The 16047-nt window shown below is 49.9% G+C and overlaps 1 protein-coding gene across 1 annotated transcript in view; it reads right to left on the bottom strand.

The window, feature by feature from the left end:
- lactb (lactamase, beta) overlaps positions 1–15467 on the bottom strand; it is a 75790-nt gene extending 60323 nt beyond the window's left edge. The window contains exon 1 of the mRNA XM_070864225.1: positions 15150–15467. Coding sequence (XP_070720326.1) covers positions 15150–15467 — 318 coding nt within the window. The remainder of the gene's footprint in view (positions 1–15149) is intronic.
- Positions 15468–16047: the final 580 nt, after the last annotated feature.

The raw sequence follows: 16047 nt of genomic DNA, 5'->3' as shown, positions 1-16047 counted from the left end.
CCATCACCCACTCCCCCCTCACCCCATCTCCATCCCACCCCTCCCCCACCTCCACACCCTCCCCATCCCCCTCTCCCCACCTCACATTCCCCAACCCCTCTCCCCACCTCACCTCCCCATCACCCTCTCCCCACCTCACATTCCCCATCACCCTCTCCCCACCTCACACACACATTCTCCATCACCCTCTCCCCACCTCACATTTCCCCATCACCCTCTCCCCCCACCTCCATACCTCACCCCTCCCCACCTCACATTCCCCATCACCCTCTCCCCACCTCACACACACATTCTCCATCACCCCTCCCCACCTCACATTCCCCATCACCCTCTCCCCACCTCACACACACATTCTCCATCACCCTCTCCCCACCTCACATCCCCATCACCCTCTCCCCACCCCCACACACATTCTCCATCACCCTCTCCCCACCTCACATTCTCCATCACCCTCTCCCCACCTCACACTCTCCATCACCCACTCCCCACCTCACACACTCACATTCTCCCATCACCCTCTCCCCACCTCACATTCCCCATCACCCTCTCCCCACCTCACATTCCCCATCACCCTCTCCCCACCTCCATTCCCATCACCCTCTCCCACCTCACATTCTCCATCACCCTCTCCCAACCTCACATTCTCCATCACCCTCTCCCCACCTCAACATTCTCCATCACCCTCTCCCCACCTCACATTCTCCATCACCACTCCCCACCTCACATTCTCCTCACCCTCTCCAACCTCACACACACATTCCCATCACCCTCTCCCCACCTCACATTCCCCATCACCCTCTCCCCACCTCACATTCTCCATCACCCACTCCCACCTCACATTCTCCATCACCCTCTCCCCACCTCACACACACATTCTCCATCACCCTCTCCCCACCTCACATTCTCCATCACCCACTCCCCACCTCACATTCTCCATCACCCTCTCCCCACCTCACACACACATTCTCCATCACCCTCTCCCACCTCACATTCCCCATCACCCTCTCCCACCTCACATTCCCCATCACCCTCTCCCCACCTCACATTCTCCATCACCCCTCCCCCACCTCACATTCTCCATCACCCTCACCCACCTCACACACACATTCTCCATCACCCTCTCCCCACCTCACATTCTCCATCACCCACTCCCCACCTCACATTCTCCATCACCCTCTCCCACCTCACACACCACATTCTCCATCACCCTCTCCCCACCTCACATTCCCCATCACCCTCTCCCCACCTCACATTCTCCATCACCCTCTTCCCACCTCACATTCTCCATCACCCTCTCCCCACCTCACATTCTCCATCACCCACTCCCCACCTCACATTCCCCATCACCCTCTCCCCGCCTCACATTCTCCATCACCCTCTCCCCACCTCACATTCCCCATCACCCTCTCCCCACCTCACATTCTCCATCACCCTCTCCCCACCTCACATTCCCCATCACCCTCTCCCCACCTCACATTCCCCATCACCCTCTCCCCACCTCACATTTCCCATCACCCTCTCCCACCTCACATTCTCCATCACCCTCTCCCACCTCACATTCTCCATCACCCCTCCCCACCTCACATTCCCCATCACCCTCTCCCCACCTCACATTCTCCATCACCCACTCCCCACCTCACATTCTCCATCACCCTCTCCCCACCTCACATTCCCCATCACCCTCTCCCCACCTCACATTCCCCATCACCCTCTTCCCACCTCACATCTCCATCACCCTCTCCCCACCTCACATTCTCCATCACCCTCTCCCCACCTCACATTCCCCATCACCCTCTCCCCACCTCACACACACATTCTCCATCACCCTCTCCCCACCTCACATTCCCCATCACCCTCCCCACCTCACATTCTCCATCACCCTCTCCCCACCTCAGATTCCCCATCACCCTCTCCCCACCTAACACACACATTCTCCATCACCCTCTCCCCACCTCACATACACATTCCCCATCACCCTCTACCCACCTCACATTCCCCATCACCTCCCCACCTCACATTCTCCATCACCCCTCCCCACTTCACATTCTCCATCACCCTCTCCCCACCTCACATACACATTCTCCATCACCCTCTCCCACCTCACATTCCCCATCACCCTCTCCCACCTCACATTCCCCATCACCCTCTCCCACCTCACACACACATTCTCCATCACCCTCTCCCCACCTCACATTCCCCATCACCCTCTCCCCACCTCACACACACATTCTCCATCACCTTCTCCCCACCTCACATTCCCCATCACCCTCTCCCCACCTCACATTCCCCATCACCCTCTCCCCACCTCACATTCTCCATCACCCTCTCCCCACCTCACACACACATTCTCCATCACCCTCTCCCCACCTCACACACAATTCTCCATCACCCTCTCCCCACCTCACATACACACATTCTCCATCACCCTCTCCCCACCTCACACACACACATTCTCCATCACCCTCTGCCCACCTCACACACACACACATTCTCCATCACCCTCTCCCCACCTCACACACACACACATTCTCCATCACCCTCTCCCCACCTCACACACACATTCTCCATCACCCTCTCCCCACCTCACACACACATTCTCCATCACCCTCTCCCCACCTCACACACACATTCTCCATCACCCTCTCCCCACCTCACACACACATTCTCCATCACCCTCTCCCCACCTCACATTCTCCATCACCCTCTCCGCACCTCACACGCACATTCTCCATCACCCTCTCCCCACCTCACATTCTCCATCACCCTCTCCCCACCTCACATTCTCCATCACCCTCTCCCCACCTCACATTCTCCATCACCCTCTCCCCACCTCACATTCTCCATCACCCTCTCCCCACCTCACATTCTCCATCACCCTCTCCCCACCTCACATTCTCCATCACCCTCTCCCCACCTCACATTCTCCATCACCCTCTCCCCACCTCACATTCTCCATCACCCTCTCCCCACCTCACACACACATTCTCCATCACCCTCTCCCCACCTCACACACACATTCTCCATCACCCTCTCCCCACCTCACACACACATTCTCCATCACCCTCTCCCCACCTCACAGACACATTCTCCATCACCCTCTCCCCAGCTCACACACACATTCTCCATCACCCTCTCCCCACCTCACACACACATTCTCCATCACCCTCTCCCCACCTCACGCACACTCTCCATCTCTCCTCACACACTTACTCCATCCCCCTCTCCCCACACACTCTCCACATACCATCCAATACCTATCTACTTCCCTTTATGTTCCTCCTCTCCACATTTTTATCTAAATCTTTATCTTTGGTGTTGCAAAGTAATGGTTATGTTACAGGACTAATAATCATGAATTTAGCCCATTAACATCCTTCGCTCTGCTCTTTTCCCCCCTTTGTACAGAATTCCTTAATCACACAGATGGAATGCTTTACCACAGTGAAACGAAGGGGAGGGGGAATTTCTGTGGGTTCCTCCTGCTCGTCTGTCACAATTGAAAACTGTGTTCTTGGGTTTCCACAACTCTTTTGTCGGAGTTCTAACGGATCAGCAGAAGAACACTCACGAATCTCACCCCCAAACACTCTGACATCAGTTGAAAGGGAATTCGATGAGTATCTGAACTCCAAAACTCACAGGAACACTGGCCTGGAACCGGGTAAGACCTCATTGACTAATGGCTAGACATTGTGACTAGGGCCTCCTACACAATCTGCGTGTTATAGGTGCCAAAGGTAAGCTGGCAGATGCCCAGAAACAACGACAGTATCTGCCTGCACAGAAATTTTCAACTCCCTGAAAATCCCTCACGACTTATTGATCTTCTCCCAATCTGGTCTAACAAGGGGCTTCCAGAGGCATTTGGTACCAGACATGTCAGAAGCATCACCAGACTCGGTCAGTTCCTCAACAGGGGCCAGATTACTCCCTTTCAACCAACTAATGGGCAGGCAAATTCCACTTCAACCAGCACGACCTATTCTGCCACCATCACCAAATTATACATTGCTTCCAAAACTCCACCACGTGTGGAAAACTCCATGATCCAACCCCGCTGGAATGGTGCCTCCACTCCCCGCAAGTGTAGCTCCACCTTCTCGCCATGTGCAAGAAGATAGAGATCTTTTTCACATTATGTAATACAGAACGACTTAAGTAGTAATTATGGTTAAACCACATGATTAAGACAGAATTGGTTTAAACTAGATGCTGCCAGATAAAATATTTTGATCACAGTGACACCCTTGGACAAAAGCCATATAGAGCAAAAATAAAAAGCAACGGTTGCTGAAAGATCCTTAGACAATGTAGCAGGTTATTACTCGGGGTATTAACCAGCCCATGATGCCTTTAGCATTGTAGCTTGATGACCCAAGGGTAATAAAACACCCAACAAAGTTAACCTCAGCAAGAATTGGACAATGGAAGCTTGTTTATAAAACGGTATAAAAGACTTGCATTTATATAGCACCTTTCACCGGATGTCTCAAAGTGTTTTACAGCCAATTAAGTTCTTTTGGAGTGTAGTCACTGTTGTAATGTGGGAAACGCGGCAGCCAACTTGCGCATAGCAAGCTCCCACAAACAGTAATGTGATAATGACCAGATAATCTGTTTTAGTGATGTTGATTGAGGGATGAATATTGGCCGGGACACCGGGGTAATTCCCCTGCTCTTCGAAATAATGCCATGTGATTGCTTACATCCACCTGAGTGCTTACATCCACCTGAGAGAGCAGGCAGGGCCTCGGTTTAACGTCTCATCCGAAAGACGGCACCTCTGACAGTGGAGCACTCCCTCAGCACTGCACTGGAGTGCCAACCTAGATTTATGGGCTCAAGTTCCTGGAGTGGGACTTGAACCCACAACCTTCTGACTCAGAGGCAAGTGTGCTGCCCACTGAACCACAGCTGACACAAAGCTTCACTCAGTAGGAACAGGTACCTTTAAGGCTAAGTGCCATGAACAGCTTTGGATAGCAATGCCAACGATTTCTGGGAAGTTCTTTACACACTATGTTTCTAGATGTAGGACTGCCTGTACTGCTTTGTATGTAGTCTTAAGATTAATGATATAATACTACATGAAGTTAATTCAGACATATTACTATCTGTAGCTTTTCGAATCGGTTATTAAAAAGGATTAAGGAATTATCCGCCTAACACTATGATTGCTTCTAGTTCAAAAGGTGACAAAACCCAGGGAGCAAGACCTAGGTCAGTATGGATTCAAGCCTTGGCTCAGTGGTAGCACACTTGCCTCTGAGTCAGACAGCCCTGGGTTCAAGTCCCACTCCAAACACATGAGCACAGAATCCAGACTGACACTTCAATGCAGTACTGAGGGGGTGCTGCAATGTCGGAGGTGCCATCTTTCGTCTGACTTCTTGTGTGGAAGCAAATTATCCCATGGCACTATTGAAGAGTAGGGGAATTCTCCCCGGTGTCCTGACCAATATTTATTCCTCAATCAACAGACTAGCTGCTAATGATCTCATTGCTGTTTGCGGGATCTTGTCGTGCACAAATTTGTTGCCAGGTTTCCTACATTACAACAATGACTACACTTCAAAAAGTACCTCATTGGTTGTAAAGCGCTTTGGGATGTTCTGAGGATGTGAAAGGCGCTGCAGAAATGCAGTTTCTCTTTCACCTACAGCAGAATAAACTCGGAGTCATATAGAGCATCTTCTATTGCACATTTGGTCCACAAATTCCACTCCTCACATGGGATAAATGTGGGACAGGTTGGTGCCAGAGGGGTACTCTCTTCTGCATACATTCTAGTCAGATCTCACATTCAGCCTTTCGAGCAATCATCTGAAAAATCACATAAAGCATGGTTGGTCTCGCAATCCCTGCAGATCCAAGCCCATGACAACCCACCAAAGAACGAACTGCCCCCACCCCACAACAGACAGACCAGACTAGCTGTCACTGCTAGCTACATGATGGCACATTCCCCTCCCCTCTCCCCCATGATGGAGCATTACCCTCCCTCACAACAACATCTGTGAGCCAGCCAGTCAAAGACATAACCCACTTAACCTACACAGACCCAGATCAGCAGTTAAGAAAATCAATGGGAGACCTCTCCCAGCTATCCTGGTAGTCTAAATGTATATCTCCAAGTACTGTGTGTGAAAAACTGTACAGAGACTTCCTAAAGTATTTATATATGCACTTTTTTGTTAAGGCGTGGATGAAGGTTTCAGCAACAAATAAGTTAAGGTAGGGGCAGAGTCGGGCGATGTTATGGAGGTGGAAGAAGGCAGCCTTTGTGATGGAGAGAATATGGGGTCAGAAGTTCAGGCTCACATAGGATGCCGAGTTTGCAAACAGTCTGATTCAGCCTGAGACAGTGGTCAGGGAAGGGAATAGAATCGGTGGCAAGGGAATGGAGTTTGTGGCAGGAACCGCTGACAATGGCTTCAGTCTTCCCAATATATAATTGGAGGAAATTGCAGATCTGCCAGGACTGGGTATCGGACAAGCAGTCTGACAAGACAGAGGCAAGTGAGGGGCCAAGAGAGGTAATGCTGGGTGTCGTCAGTGTGCACGTGAAACCTGACGTCGTACAGACACCCTTCACCCCAGCCAAATCTTTTGCCCATGTTGCCTTGACCCCTGGGGAGATCGCTTGCTCCATGTAGGACCAGAAATTTAAGGGTTCATAGAGAAGTTGTGGAAAGGTGATGGGAGTGACAGGGTGAGCTGAAAGCAAGGGTTTGGGGGCAAAGTGTAGAGGCAGGGGCATGGAGCAGGACATGGAAAACCAGACCGATGGTGAGCGAGTGCAAGAGACACAGAAGCGTACGGGGTGAATAGGTAGTTGGAGCGGGTACGCTGTGATGCCAGTGTCACTCCCTCCCCCACCTGCAACCCAACCCTTCAATGCAGCCTCAGTTCAGTCCCTGTCCCCACCCGTGACCCAAGATCTGACCCACGACCCTGCCCAGTTCTGCCACAACATCCATTACCTTCCACATCATCATCGTAGGCAGTCCCTCGGAATCGAGGAAGACTTGCTTCCACTCTTAGAATGAGTCCTTAGGTGGCTGAACAATCCAATACGAGAACCACAGTCCCTGTCACAGGTGGGACAGATGGTCGTTGAGGGAAGGGGAGGGTGGGAGGGACAGGTTTGCCGCACGCTCTTTCTGCTGCCTGCGTTTGATTTCTGCATGCTCTCGGCGATGAGATTCGAGGTGCTCAGCGCCCTCCCGGATGCACTTCCTCTACTAGGGCGGTCTTTGGCCAGGGACTCCCAAGTGTCAGTGGGGATGTTGCACTTTTTCAGGGAGGCTTTAAGGGTGTCCCTGTAACGTTTCCTCTGCCCACCTTTGGCTCGTTTGCCATGAAGGAGTTCCGAGTAGAGCGCTTGCTTTGGGAGTCTCGTATCTGGCATGCAAACGATGTGGCCTGCCCAGCAGAGCTGATCAAATGTGGTCAGTGCTTCAATGCTGGGGATGTTGGCCTGGTTGAGGACGCTAATGTTGGTGCGTCTGTCCTCCCAGGGGATTTGTAGGATCTTGCAGAGATATCATTGCTGGTATTTCTCCAACGACTTGAGGTGTCTACTGTACATGGTCCATGTCTCTGAGCCTTATATAAAAGAGAAACCAAAGAACAGCAGAGATAATAAAAGAGAGAGAGAGAGAGAAACAGAACAGGACATCCAAAGTGGAACAAAAATGGAAAGGAACATAGAAACAGGAGTAGGACATAACCCCTTCGAGCCCATCCCACCATTCAATGTAATCATGGCTGATCTGTATTTTAACTCCCATCTACCCGCCTTGCTTCCGTAACTCTTAATACCTTTGCCAAACAAAAATCTATCAATCTCAGTTTTGAAATTTTCAATTGACCCCCAGCTTCAACATATTTTGGGGGGAGAGAGTTCCAGATTTCCACTACTCTTTGTGAAGAAATGCTTCCTGACATCACCCCTGAGCGGCCTGGCTCTAATTTTAAGGTTATTCCCTCTTGTTCTAGACTCTCCCCATCAGAGGAAATAGTTTCTCTCTGTTTACCCTATCAAATACTTTAATAATTTTAAACACCTAAATTAGATCACCCCTTAATCTTCTATACTCGAGGGAATACAAGCCTCTGCAACCTGTCCTCATAATTTAACCCTCTAAGCCCCGGTATCATTCTGGCAAATCTGCGCTGCACCCACCTCCAAGGCCGATATATCCTCCCTGAGGTGCGGGGACCAGAATTGAACAAAGTGCTCTAAATGGGGTCTGACCAGAGTTTATATAACATTATCATAACTTGCACCTCTTTGTATTCCAGCACTGTGTGAGATTTTTAATAATTTTTTTGTATCTGTCTGCTCGATTTTAGTGATTCCTGTACCTGTACTCCTAAATCTCTCTGCTCCTCCACAGTGCCGAGCTTCTCACCATTTAGTAAATACTCTGATCAATCTTTCTTAGGTCCAAAGTGGGTGACCTCATACTTCTCCACACTGAACTCCATCTGCCACAGATTTGCCCACTCAATGAATCTATCAATGTCCCTTTGCAACTTTCTGCTCCCATCCACATACATACTGTGCCACCTAACCTACCGTCATCAGCAAACTTAGATATACCGACTCTGTATTTCTTCATCCAAGTCATTCATAAATACAGTGAAAAGCTGAGGCCCCAGTACACATCCCTGGGGAGCACCATTATTCACCTCCTCCCAATTGCAGTATCTACCCATTATCCCTACTCTGTCTCCTACCTCCTAACCAATTTCCTACCCATGTTGCTTCCAATTCCATGTTATTTTTGTTAACAGGCAGAGGCAGGCATAACACAGAGATAAGACGGAGAGACACAAATCAGCAATACAAAGACAACAGATAAAAGTAAGAGTTATAATCAGTCGTTAGCAATGCCATTAGTGAACCATTCTATAATGTATAGCATGTACTTCATGCAAGTAGGATTCTCACGTCCTGTCGCACTTCAGTATCCTCTGACTTAGGTGTGAGCAATGCCATAGCATATCACTAGTAATTAATAAAAACAGCGTTTGACATGGGCAAGCTGATGTAGCTGATTGGTTTATATGAGCATTTCTTCCAACCATCTATTTAAAAACAAACAGTAATTTGGAGAGAAACTTCCCCCTCCTCACAATAGAAAATATTGTAACACAAGAGTCAATATATCCGTAACCAATAACTTACAAAAAACCTTAGCAATCACACAGAGGAGAAAAAGAAAGCCAGATTTTTCAACCTTGGTTCTCATTTGTAGCCCGAAGTGCAATTAAAGAAACAGCTTGCTTTTATACAGCACCTTTCACAACCTCAGGATGTCCTGAAGTGCTTTACAGTCAATTAATTCCTTTTGAAGTGCAGTCACTATTGCAATACAGGTAACTCTCGTTTATCCGGATACGGATCGAACGGAGAACCTGCTGTCACGGAATTTAAAATAACTGTCACACACGTGAATATCTCGCTCACTTCAACTATCAATTACACATAAATTGACGCAGGCGTGGACTTCTTTCTCACTTTTCAAAGCAGTTCAAGCAGTTGGGTGTACAATTTAAAATGTCTTGTGGCACTGAAAGGAAACAAAAAGTATTGAGCATTCAGCAGAAATGAGAAATTATAAAGAAGTCTGAAGCTGGCGGAAGTGTGCGTTCCTTGATGGACGAATATGAAGTTGGATCATCAACTATTTACGATATCAAGAAGCAAAAGAAAGATTTAGAACGTTTCACCGCTGCTTCTGAATCTCCCGTGAAGGCAATGACCCGCAAGAATTTGCCAAAGCCGAAGCTTGACAAACTAGACCAAGTGCTTTATGAATGGTTTTCTTTGAAACAGTCTGAAGGTGTGGCAATTTCAGGGCCAATGATTACAGCAAAGGCCAAGGACTTCAAGATGAAAATGAATCTAGCTGAAGATTCGCCAGCTGGATGTGTCGGGCGAGAAAAAATCAGCAGACAATGAGGCCGCACAGAATTATTCAAGAACATTTGCTGAAATGGTGCAGGAAATGAAATTGAAATGAATTCTCATTTTACTTCTCATGAGGTTCTGCAAACTCATATCAACCACAACATTTTAATTAAGAAGAAAATGAATTCATTTAAACAAGCAGATATAAGATCGCTATTTCAAAAATCAAGCTCAGTTTTAACAGAATAAAATAATTTTTAATTTCGAGATGTTATGAATCAATTTTCATGTATTTTATTACGTTCACGTTCAAATAACACAACCTAAATCTTCGTGGGTGGCTCTATCACCTTCAAATATCAGCTTTAAAATGTAAACTCGCCCCAATGGAAAATTCATTTACCCGGAATTGCCGAATCCCCAAGCGATCCGGATAAATGAGAGTTTACTGTATTGAAATTAAGCTGACTGACATTAACCTGGACTGCACCAACAACCCCCCCCCGGCCCCTCACCACCACGAAAATTAAGCTAATTAACCAGAGAGCTGTCGGGATCTGGAATGCTCGACCTGAAATGGTGACGGAAGCTGATTCCATAAGTAATTTTAAAGGTACTTGAGGATGAGGAACTGACAGGGTTACGGACAAAAAGCAGGGATGTGGGACTAATGCACGACCGCTCTTTCAAAGCCGGTACAGGCTCGATGGGCCGAATGGCCTCCTGTGAGGCAAGTTTCTGATTCTACGATAATTGTCCGAAGCTCTCTTTATTCAACAATTAGACCCTGTGGTTATAAAGAGGCACAGCCTCACTTAGCAGTGTATAACACTCCTGTCACAAAAATGAATCACTCAACTTACTGTAAGCAACACCATGGGAAATCTGTATATAAAAACGTTTTGTGTCTGTATTGAACATTATTTTTAAAGCCGTCCCAATATAAAGGAGACCAGCATCTTTATTCCTCAGCCCACCCAGCTGTTAACATCAGTGCTTGTGCTCAAATGAAAGAGAGAGGTTTCACAAACGCTACAGAGACTGGATAGTATACAGAATCACAGCCTAGGGGAGGAGGTGGACAGCAGTCAGGGCGAGAGGGAGATTACAGGTAGTCAGATGATTGAGAGGGATTGTATGAGAGTGTGGCAGCTAGATCGACATAAAATAGAGCAACATTCGTAAGCCAAACAATGCAGAGCAAACAAGAGCAATACCACAGCAGCTGGGTAACATCCGACTAACCGGTGTGTGTTACATTCTACAAATATTAAGTATTTTTTGATATATCAGTCGATCTCCCGTAAGTTAGAGAATAAGTTCTCTCTTTTATCTATCTCTACTGTCTTGTATTGCTGTCTGAATCTAGAATTATATAGAATGTACAGCACAGCAACAGGCCATTCGGCCCAACTGGTCTGTCGGTATTTATGCTCCACACGAGCCTCCTCCCAGCTTCCTTCATCTAACCCAATCAGCATAACCTATTCCTTTCTACCTCATGTATTTATCTATCTTCCCCTTAAATGCATCAATGTCATTTACCTCAACTACTCCATGTTGTAGCGAGTTCCACATTCTCTCCACTCTCTGGGTAAAGATGTTTCTCCTGAATTCCTTATTGGATTTATTAGTGACTATCTTATCTATATGACCAATGTTCCCTCTAAGCTGCGACCAAGCATTTGAAATACCGCGCAGGCGCAGAAATTTAAAGAAACTGCGCATTGAAATAAGCAGACCACGCACAACAAAGACAATTTAGCGGGAACATTGTATATAGGAACATAGAAATTTACAGCGCAGGAGGAGGCCATTTCGGCCCATCGTGTCCGCGCCGGCCGACAAAGAGCCGCACGGCCCTCGGTCAGCAGCCCTGAAGGTTACATATAAACCAATGAACAATGGCGGAAAGGTATATAACCCCTAATTTTGGATTCCCCCACAAGCAGAAATAATTTCTCTACGTCTACCCTATCAAGCCCTTTCATAGTTTTAAAGATCTCTATTAAGTCGTCCCCTCAGCCTACACTTTTCTGATGGTTATTACCTCTCAGTTCAGGTATCATCCCTGTATGTCTGTTTTTCAATGTTTCCAGTGCCTTTAAATCCATTTTTTTTTAATATGGAGACCAGAACTGTGCACTCCAAGTATGGTCTAACCAACTTTCCACACAGGTTTAACATAAACATCTCTGCTTTTCAATTCTACTCCTGTAGAAATGAGCCACAGTGCTTGGTTTGCACTTTTTATGGTCTTGTTTATCTGTGTTGTAATGATTTGGTTATCTGTACTCCTTAATTCTCTTTCTACCTCTGCTCCATTTAGAATTAATTTCCACCGAGTGCCAGCCTAACATGCCAGACAGAGGCTGTTCACATTGGAGACTACAAGCTGACCTATATTGATGTTCGTTTTCCATTTACACAGCCATTCTCCAACTTTATTAATGTCTCCTTGTAATTTGTCACAGTCCTTCTCTGTATTAACCTTACCCACCCTGAGTGTCATCTGAAAATTTTGACATTGTACTTTTAATTCCCGAATCCAAATTATTTATCTAAATGGTGAATAACAATGGTGCCAGCACCGATCCTTGTGGAATACGATTTTCCTCCTCCTGCCAGTCTGAGTGGGGGGGGGTTAAGTGAGTTGGGTTGGGGGGTTTGAGTGAGGTTATTCGGTTGAGTTGAGTTCAGTGGGGTCATTGAGTGGGGGGGGGCGATGGAGTTGTTGGTGGAGCGATGGAGTTGTTGGGTGGAGTGGAGAGCTTATGGTGGCGGGGGCGAGGGCTTATGGTGGCGGGGGCGAGGGCTTATGGTGGCGGGGGCGAGGGCTTATGGTGGCGGGGGCAAGGGCTTATGGTGGCGGGGGCAAGGGCTTATGGTGGCGGGGGCAAGGGCTTATGGTGCTGGGGGGGGCGAGGGCTTATGTTGCTGGGGGGGGCGAGGGCTTATGGTGCTGGGGGGGGAGGGCTTATCGTGCTGGGGGGGGGGGGGCGAGGGCTTATCGTGCTGGGGGGGGGGCGAGGACTTATCGTGGTTGGGGGGGGCGGACTTATCGTGGTGGGGGGGGGGGGGAGGGCTTGTGGTGAGTGGAATTGAGTTCAGTGGGGTTGTGGGATGGGGTTGTTACATAAGAACGTAAGAAATAGGAGCAGGAGTAGGGCATTTGGCCCCTCGAGCCTGCGCCGCCATTCAATAAGAACATTGGCTGATCTGATCATGGACTCAGCTCCACTTCCCCACCCGCTCCCCATAACCCCATATTGCCTTATCACTTTAAAATCTGTCTATCTTCGCCTTAAATATATTCAGTGACCCAGCCTGCACAGCTCTCTGGGGCAGAGAATTCCATAGATTTACAAGCTTCTGAGATAAGAAATTCCTCCTCATCTAAGTTTTAAATGGGCGGCCCCTTATTCTGAGACTATGTCCCCTAGTTTTAGTTTCCCCGATGAGTGGAAATATCCTCTCTGCATTCACCTTGTCGAGCCCCCTCATTATCTTATATGTTTCGATAAGATCACCTCTTATTCTTATTAACCCCAATGAGTATAGGCCCAACCTACTCAACCTATCTTCATAAGTCAACTGCCTCATCTCCAGAATCAACCTAGTGAACCTTCTCTGAACTGCCTCCAATGCAAGTATATCCTTCCTTAAATACGGAGACCAAAACTGTACACAATACTCCAGGTGTGAGCTACCCAATACCCTGTACAGTTGTAGCAGCACTTCTCTGCTTTTATACTCTATCCCCTTGCAATCAAGGCCAACATTCCATTTACTGTACCTTCATACTAACTTTTAGTGTTTCATGCCCAGGGACCCCCCCAGGCCTCTCTGTATTGCAGCACTTTGCAATTTTTTTCCATTTAAATTATGATTTTATTTTTTATTTTTTCGGCCAAATTGGATAATCTCACATTTTCCCACTTTATACTCCACCTGCCAAATTTTTGCCCACTCACTTAGCCTGTCTATATCCCATTGCAGATTTTGATTGTCCTCCTCACAATTTGCTTTCCCGCCCATCTTTGTATCATCAGAAAACTTGGTCCCTTTATCCAAGTGATTGTTGAGTGCGGTGTTGTGTGATTGTTGAGTGGAATTGTTGGGTGGGGTGGTTGAGTGAGTAGGGTGGTTCAGAGTGGGTGAGTGAGTGAGGTGGGGTGGCTAAGTGAGTGAGTGGGCTAGGGAGGTTGAGTGAGTGGTTGAGAGTGGGTGAGTAAGTGAATGGGGTGGTTGAGTGAGTGGGGTGGAGAGGTTGAGTGAGTAGATTGGTTCAGTGGGGTGGGGTAGAAGGGTGAGTGAGTGGGTTGGTTGAGTGAGTGGGATGGGCTGGTAGTGAATGGGGTGGGGTGGTTGAGTGAGGGTGTGGGTAGTGGGTTGAGTGAGGGTGTGGGTAGTGGGTTGAGTGAGGGTGTGGGTAGTGGGTGGGGTGGGGTGAGGGTAGTGGGTTGAGTGAGGGTGTGGGTAGTGGGTGGGGTGGGGTGTGGGTAGTGGGTGGGGTGGGGTGTGGGTAGTGGGTGGGGTGGGGTGTGGGTAGTGGGTGGGGTGGGGTGTGGGTAGTGGGTTGAGTGAGGGTGTGGGTAGTGGGTGGGGTGGGGTGTGGGTAGTGGGTGGGGTGTGGGTAGTGGGTGGGGTGGGGTGTGGGTAGTGGGTGGGGTGGGGTGTGGGTAGTGGGTGGGGTGGGGTGTGGGTAGTGGGTGGGGTGGGGTGAGGGTAGTGGGTTGAGTGAGGGTGTGGGTAGTGGGTTGAGTGAGGGTGTGGGTAGTGGGTTGGGTGTGGGTAGTGGGTTGAGTGAGGGTGTGGGTAGTGGGTTGAGTGAGGGTGTGGGTAGTGGGTGGGGTGGGGTGTGGGTAGTGGGTGGGGTGGGGTGTGGGTAGTGGGTGGGGTGGGGTGTGGGTAGTGGGTGGGGTGGGGTGTGGGTAGTGGGTGGGGTGGGGTGTGGGTAGTGGGTGGGGTGGGGTGTGGGTAGTGGGTGGGGTGGGGTGTGGGTAGTGGGTGGGGTGGGGTGTGGGTAGTGGGTGGGGTGGGGTGAGGGTAGTGGGTTGAGTGAGGGTGTGGGTAGTGGGTTGAGTGAGGGTGTGGGTAGTGGGTGGGGTGGGGTGTGGGTAGTGGGTGGGGTGAGGGTGTGGGTAGTGGGTTGAGTGAGGGTGTGGGTAGTGGGTGGGGTGGGGTGCGGGTAGTGGGGGGTCGAGTGGAGCCCAATGCCGCTCACCTTGATTCTCTGCAGCAGGTCCCGCCCGGTTGCTTTGGCCGCCGCCAGGGCCTCGCTCGCTGCCTCCCGCGGCTCTTCCTCCGGCTGCTCCCCGGACTGCGGCCCCCGAGAGCGGACCCCGTGGCCCAGTGTCAGCGCCAAGCCCAGCCCGAGCCCCAAGCCCAGCCCAAGCCGCCGGCCCAAAGCCCCGGCCTGTCCTGCCCCAGCCCAGGCCCAGCCGCCAAACCGCTGCCGCGGCGCTCGCTGCAAACCCCAGGCCGCTGCCGCGCTCTCCCGGCCAGCCCGCGGCTCCCACTGGCGGCGTAGGCAGTGGGACATGGTCACCTCAACTCAACCCACCCACCCCAGCTCAACTCAACTCACCCACCCCAGCTCAACTCAACTCACCCACCCACCCCAGCTCACCCACCCCAGCTCAACTCAACTCACCCACCCACCCCAGCTCACCCACCCCAGCTCAACTCACCCCACCCACCCCAGCTCAACTCAACTCACCTCACCCACCCCAGCTCAACTCACCCCACCCACCCCAGCTCAACTCAACTCACCCACCCACCCCAGCTCAACTCACCCCACCCACCCCTGCTCAACTCAACTCACCCCACCCACCCCAGCTCAACTCAACTCAACTCAACTCAACCACCCACCCCAGCTCACCCACCCCAGCTCAACTCAACTCAACTCAACTCACCCCACCCACCCCAGCTCACCCACCCCAGCTCAACTCACCCCACCCACCCCTGCTCAACTCAACTCACCCCACCCACCCCAGCTCAACTCAACTCACCCACCCACCCCAGCTCAACTCAACTCACCCCTGCTCAACTCAACTCACCCACCCACCCCTGCTCAACTCAACTCACCCACCCCAGCTCAACTCACCCCACCCACCCCTGCT

The sequence above is a fragment of the Pristiophorus japonicus genome, chromosome 21 (genome assembly GCF_044704955.1).
Source record: "Pristiophorus japonicus isolate sPriJap1 chromosome 21, sPriJap1.hap1, whole genome shotgun sequence".
Lineage (NCBI taxonomy): Eukaryota > Metazoa > Chordata > Chondrichthyes > Pristiophoridae > Pristiophorus > Pristiophorus japonicus.
This window is presented reverse-complemented; position numbering and strand designations above follow the sequence as displayed.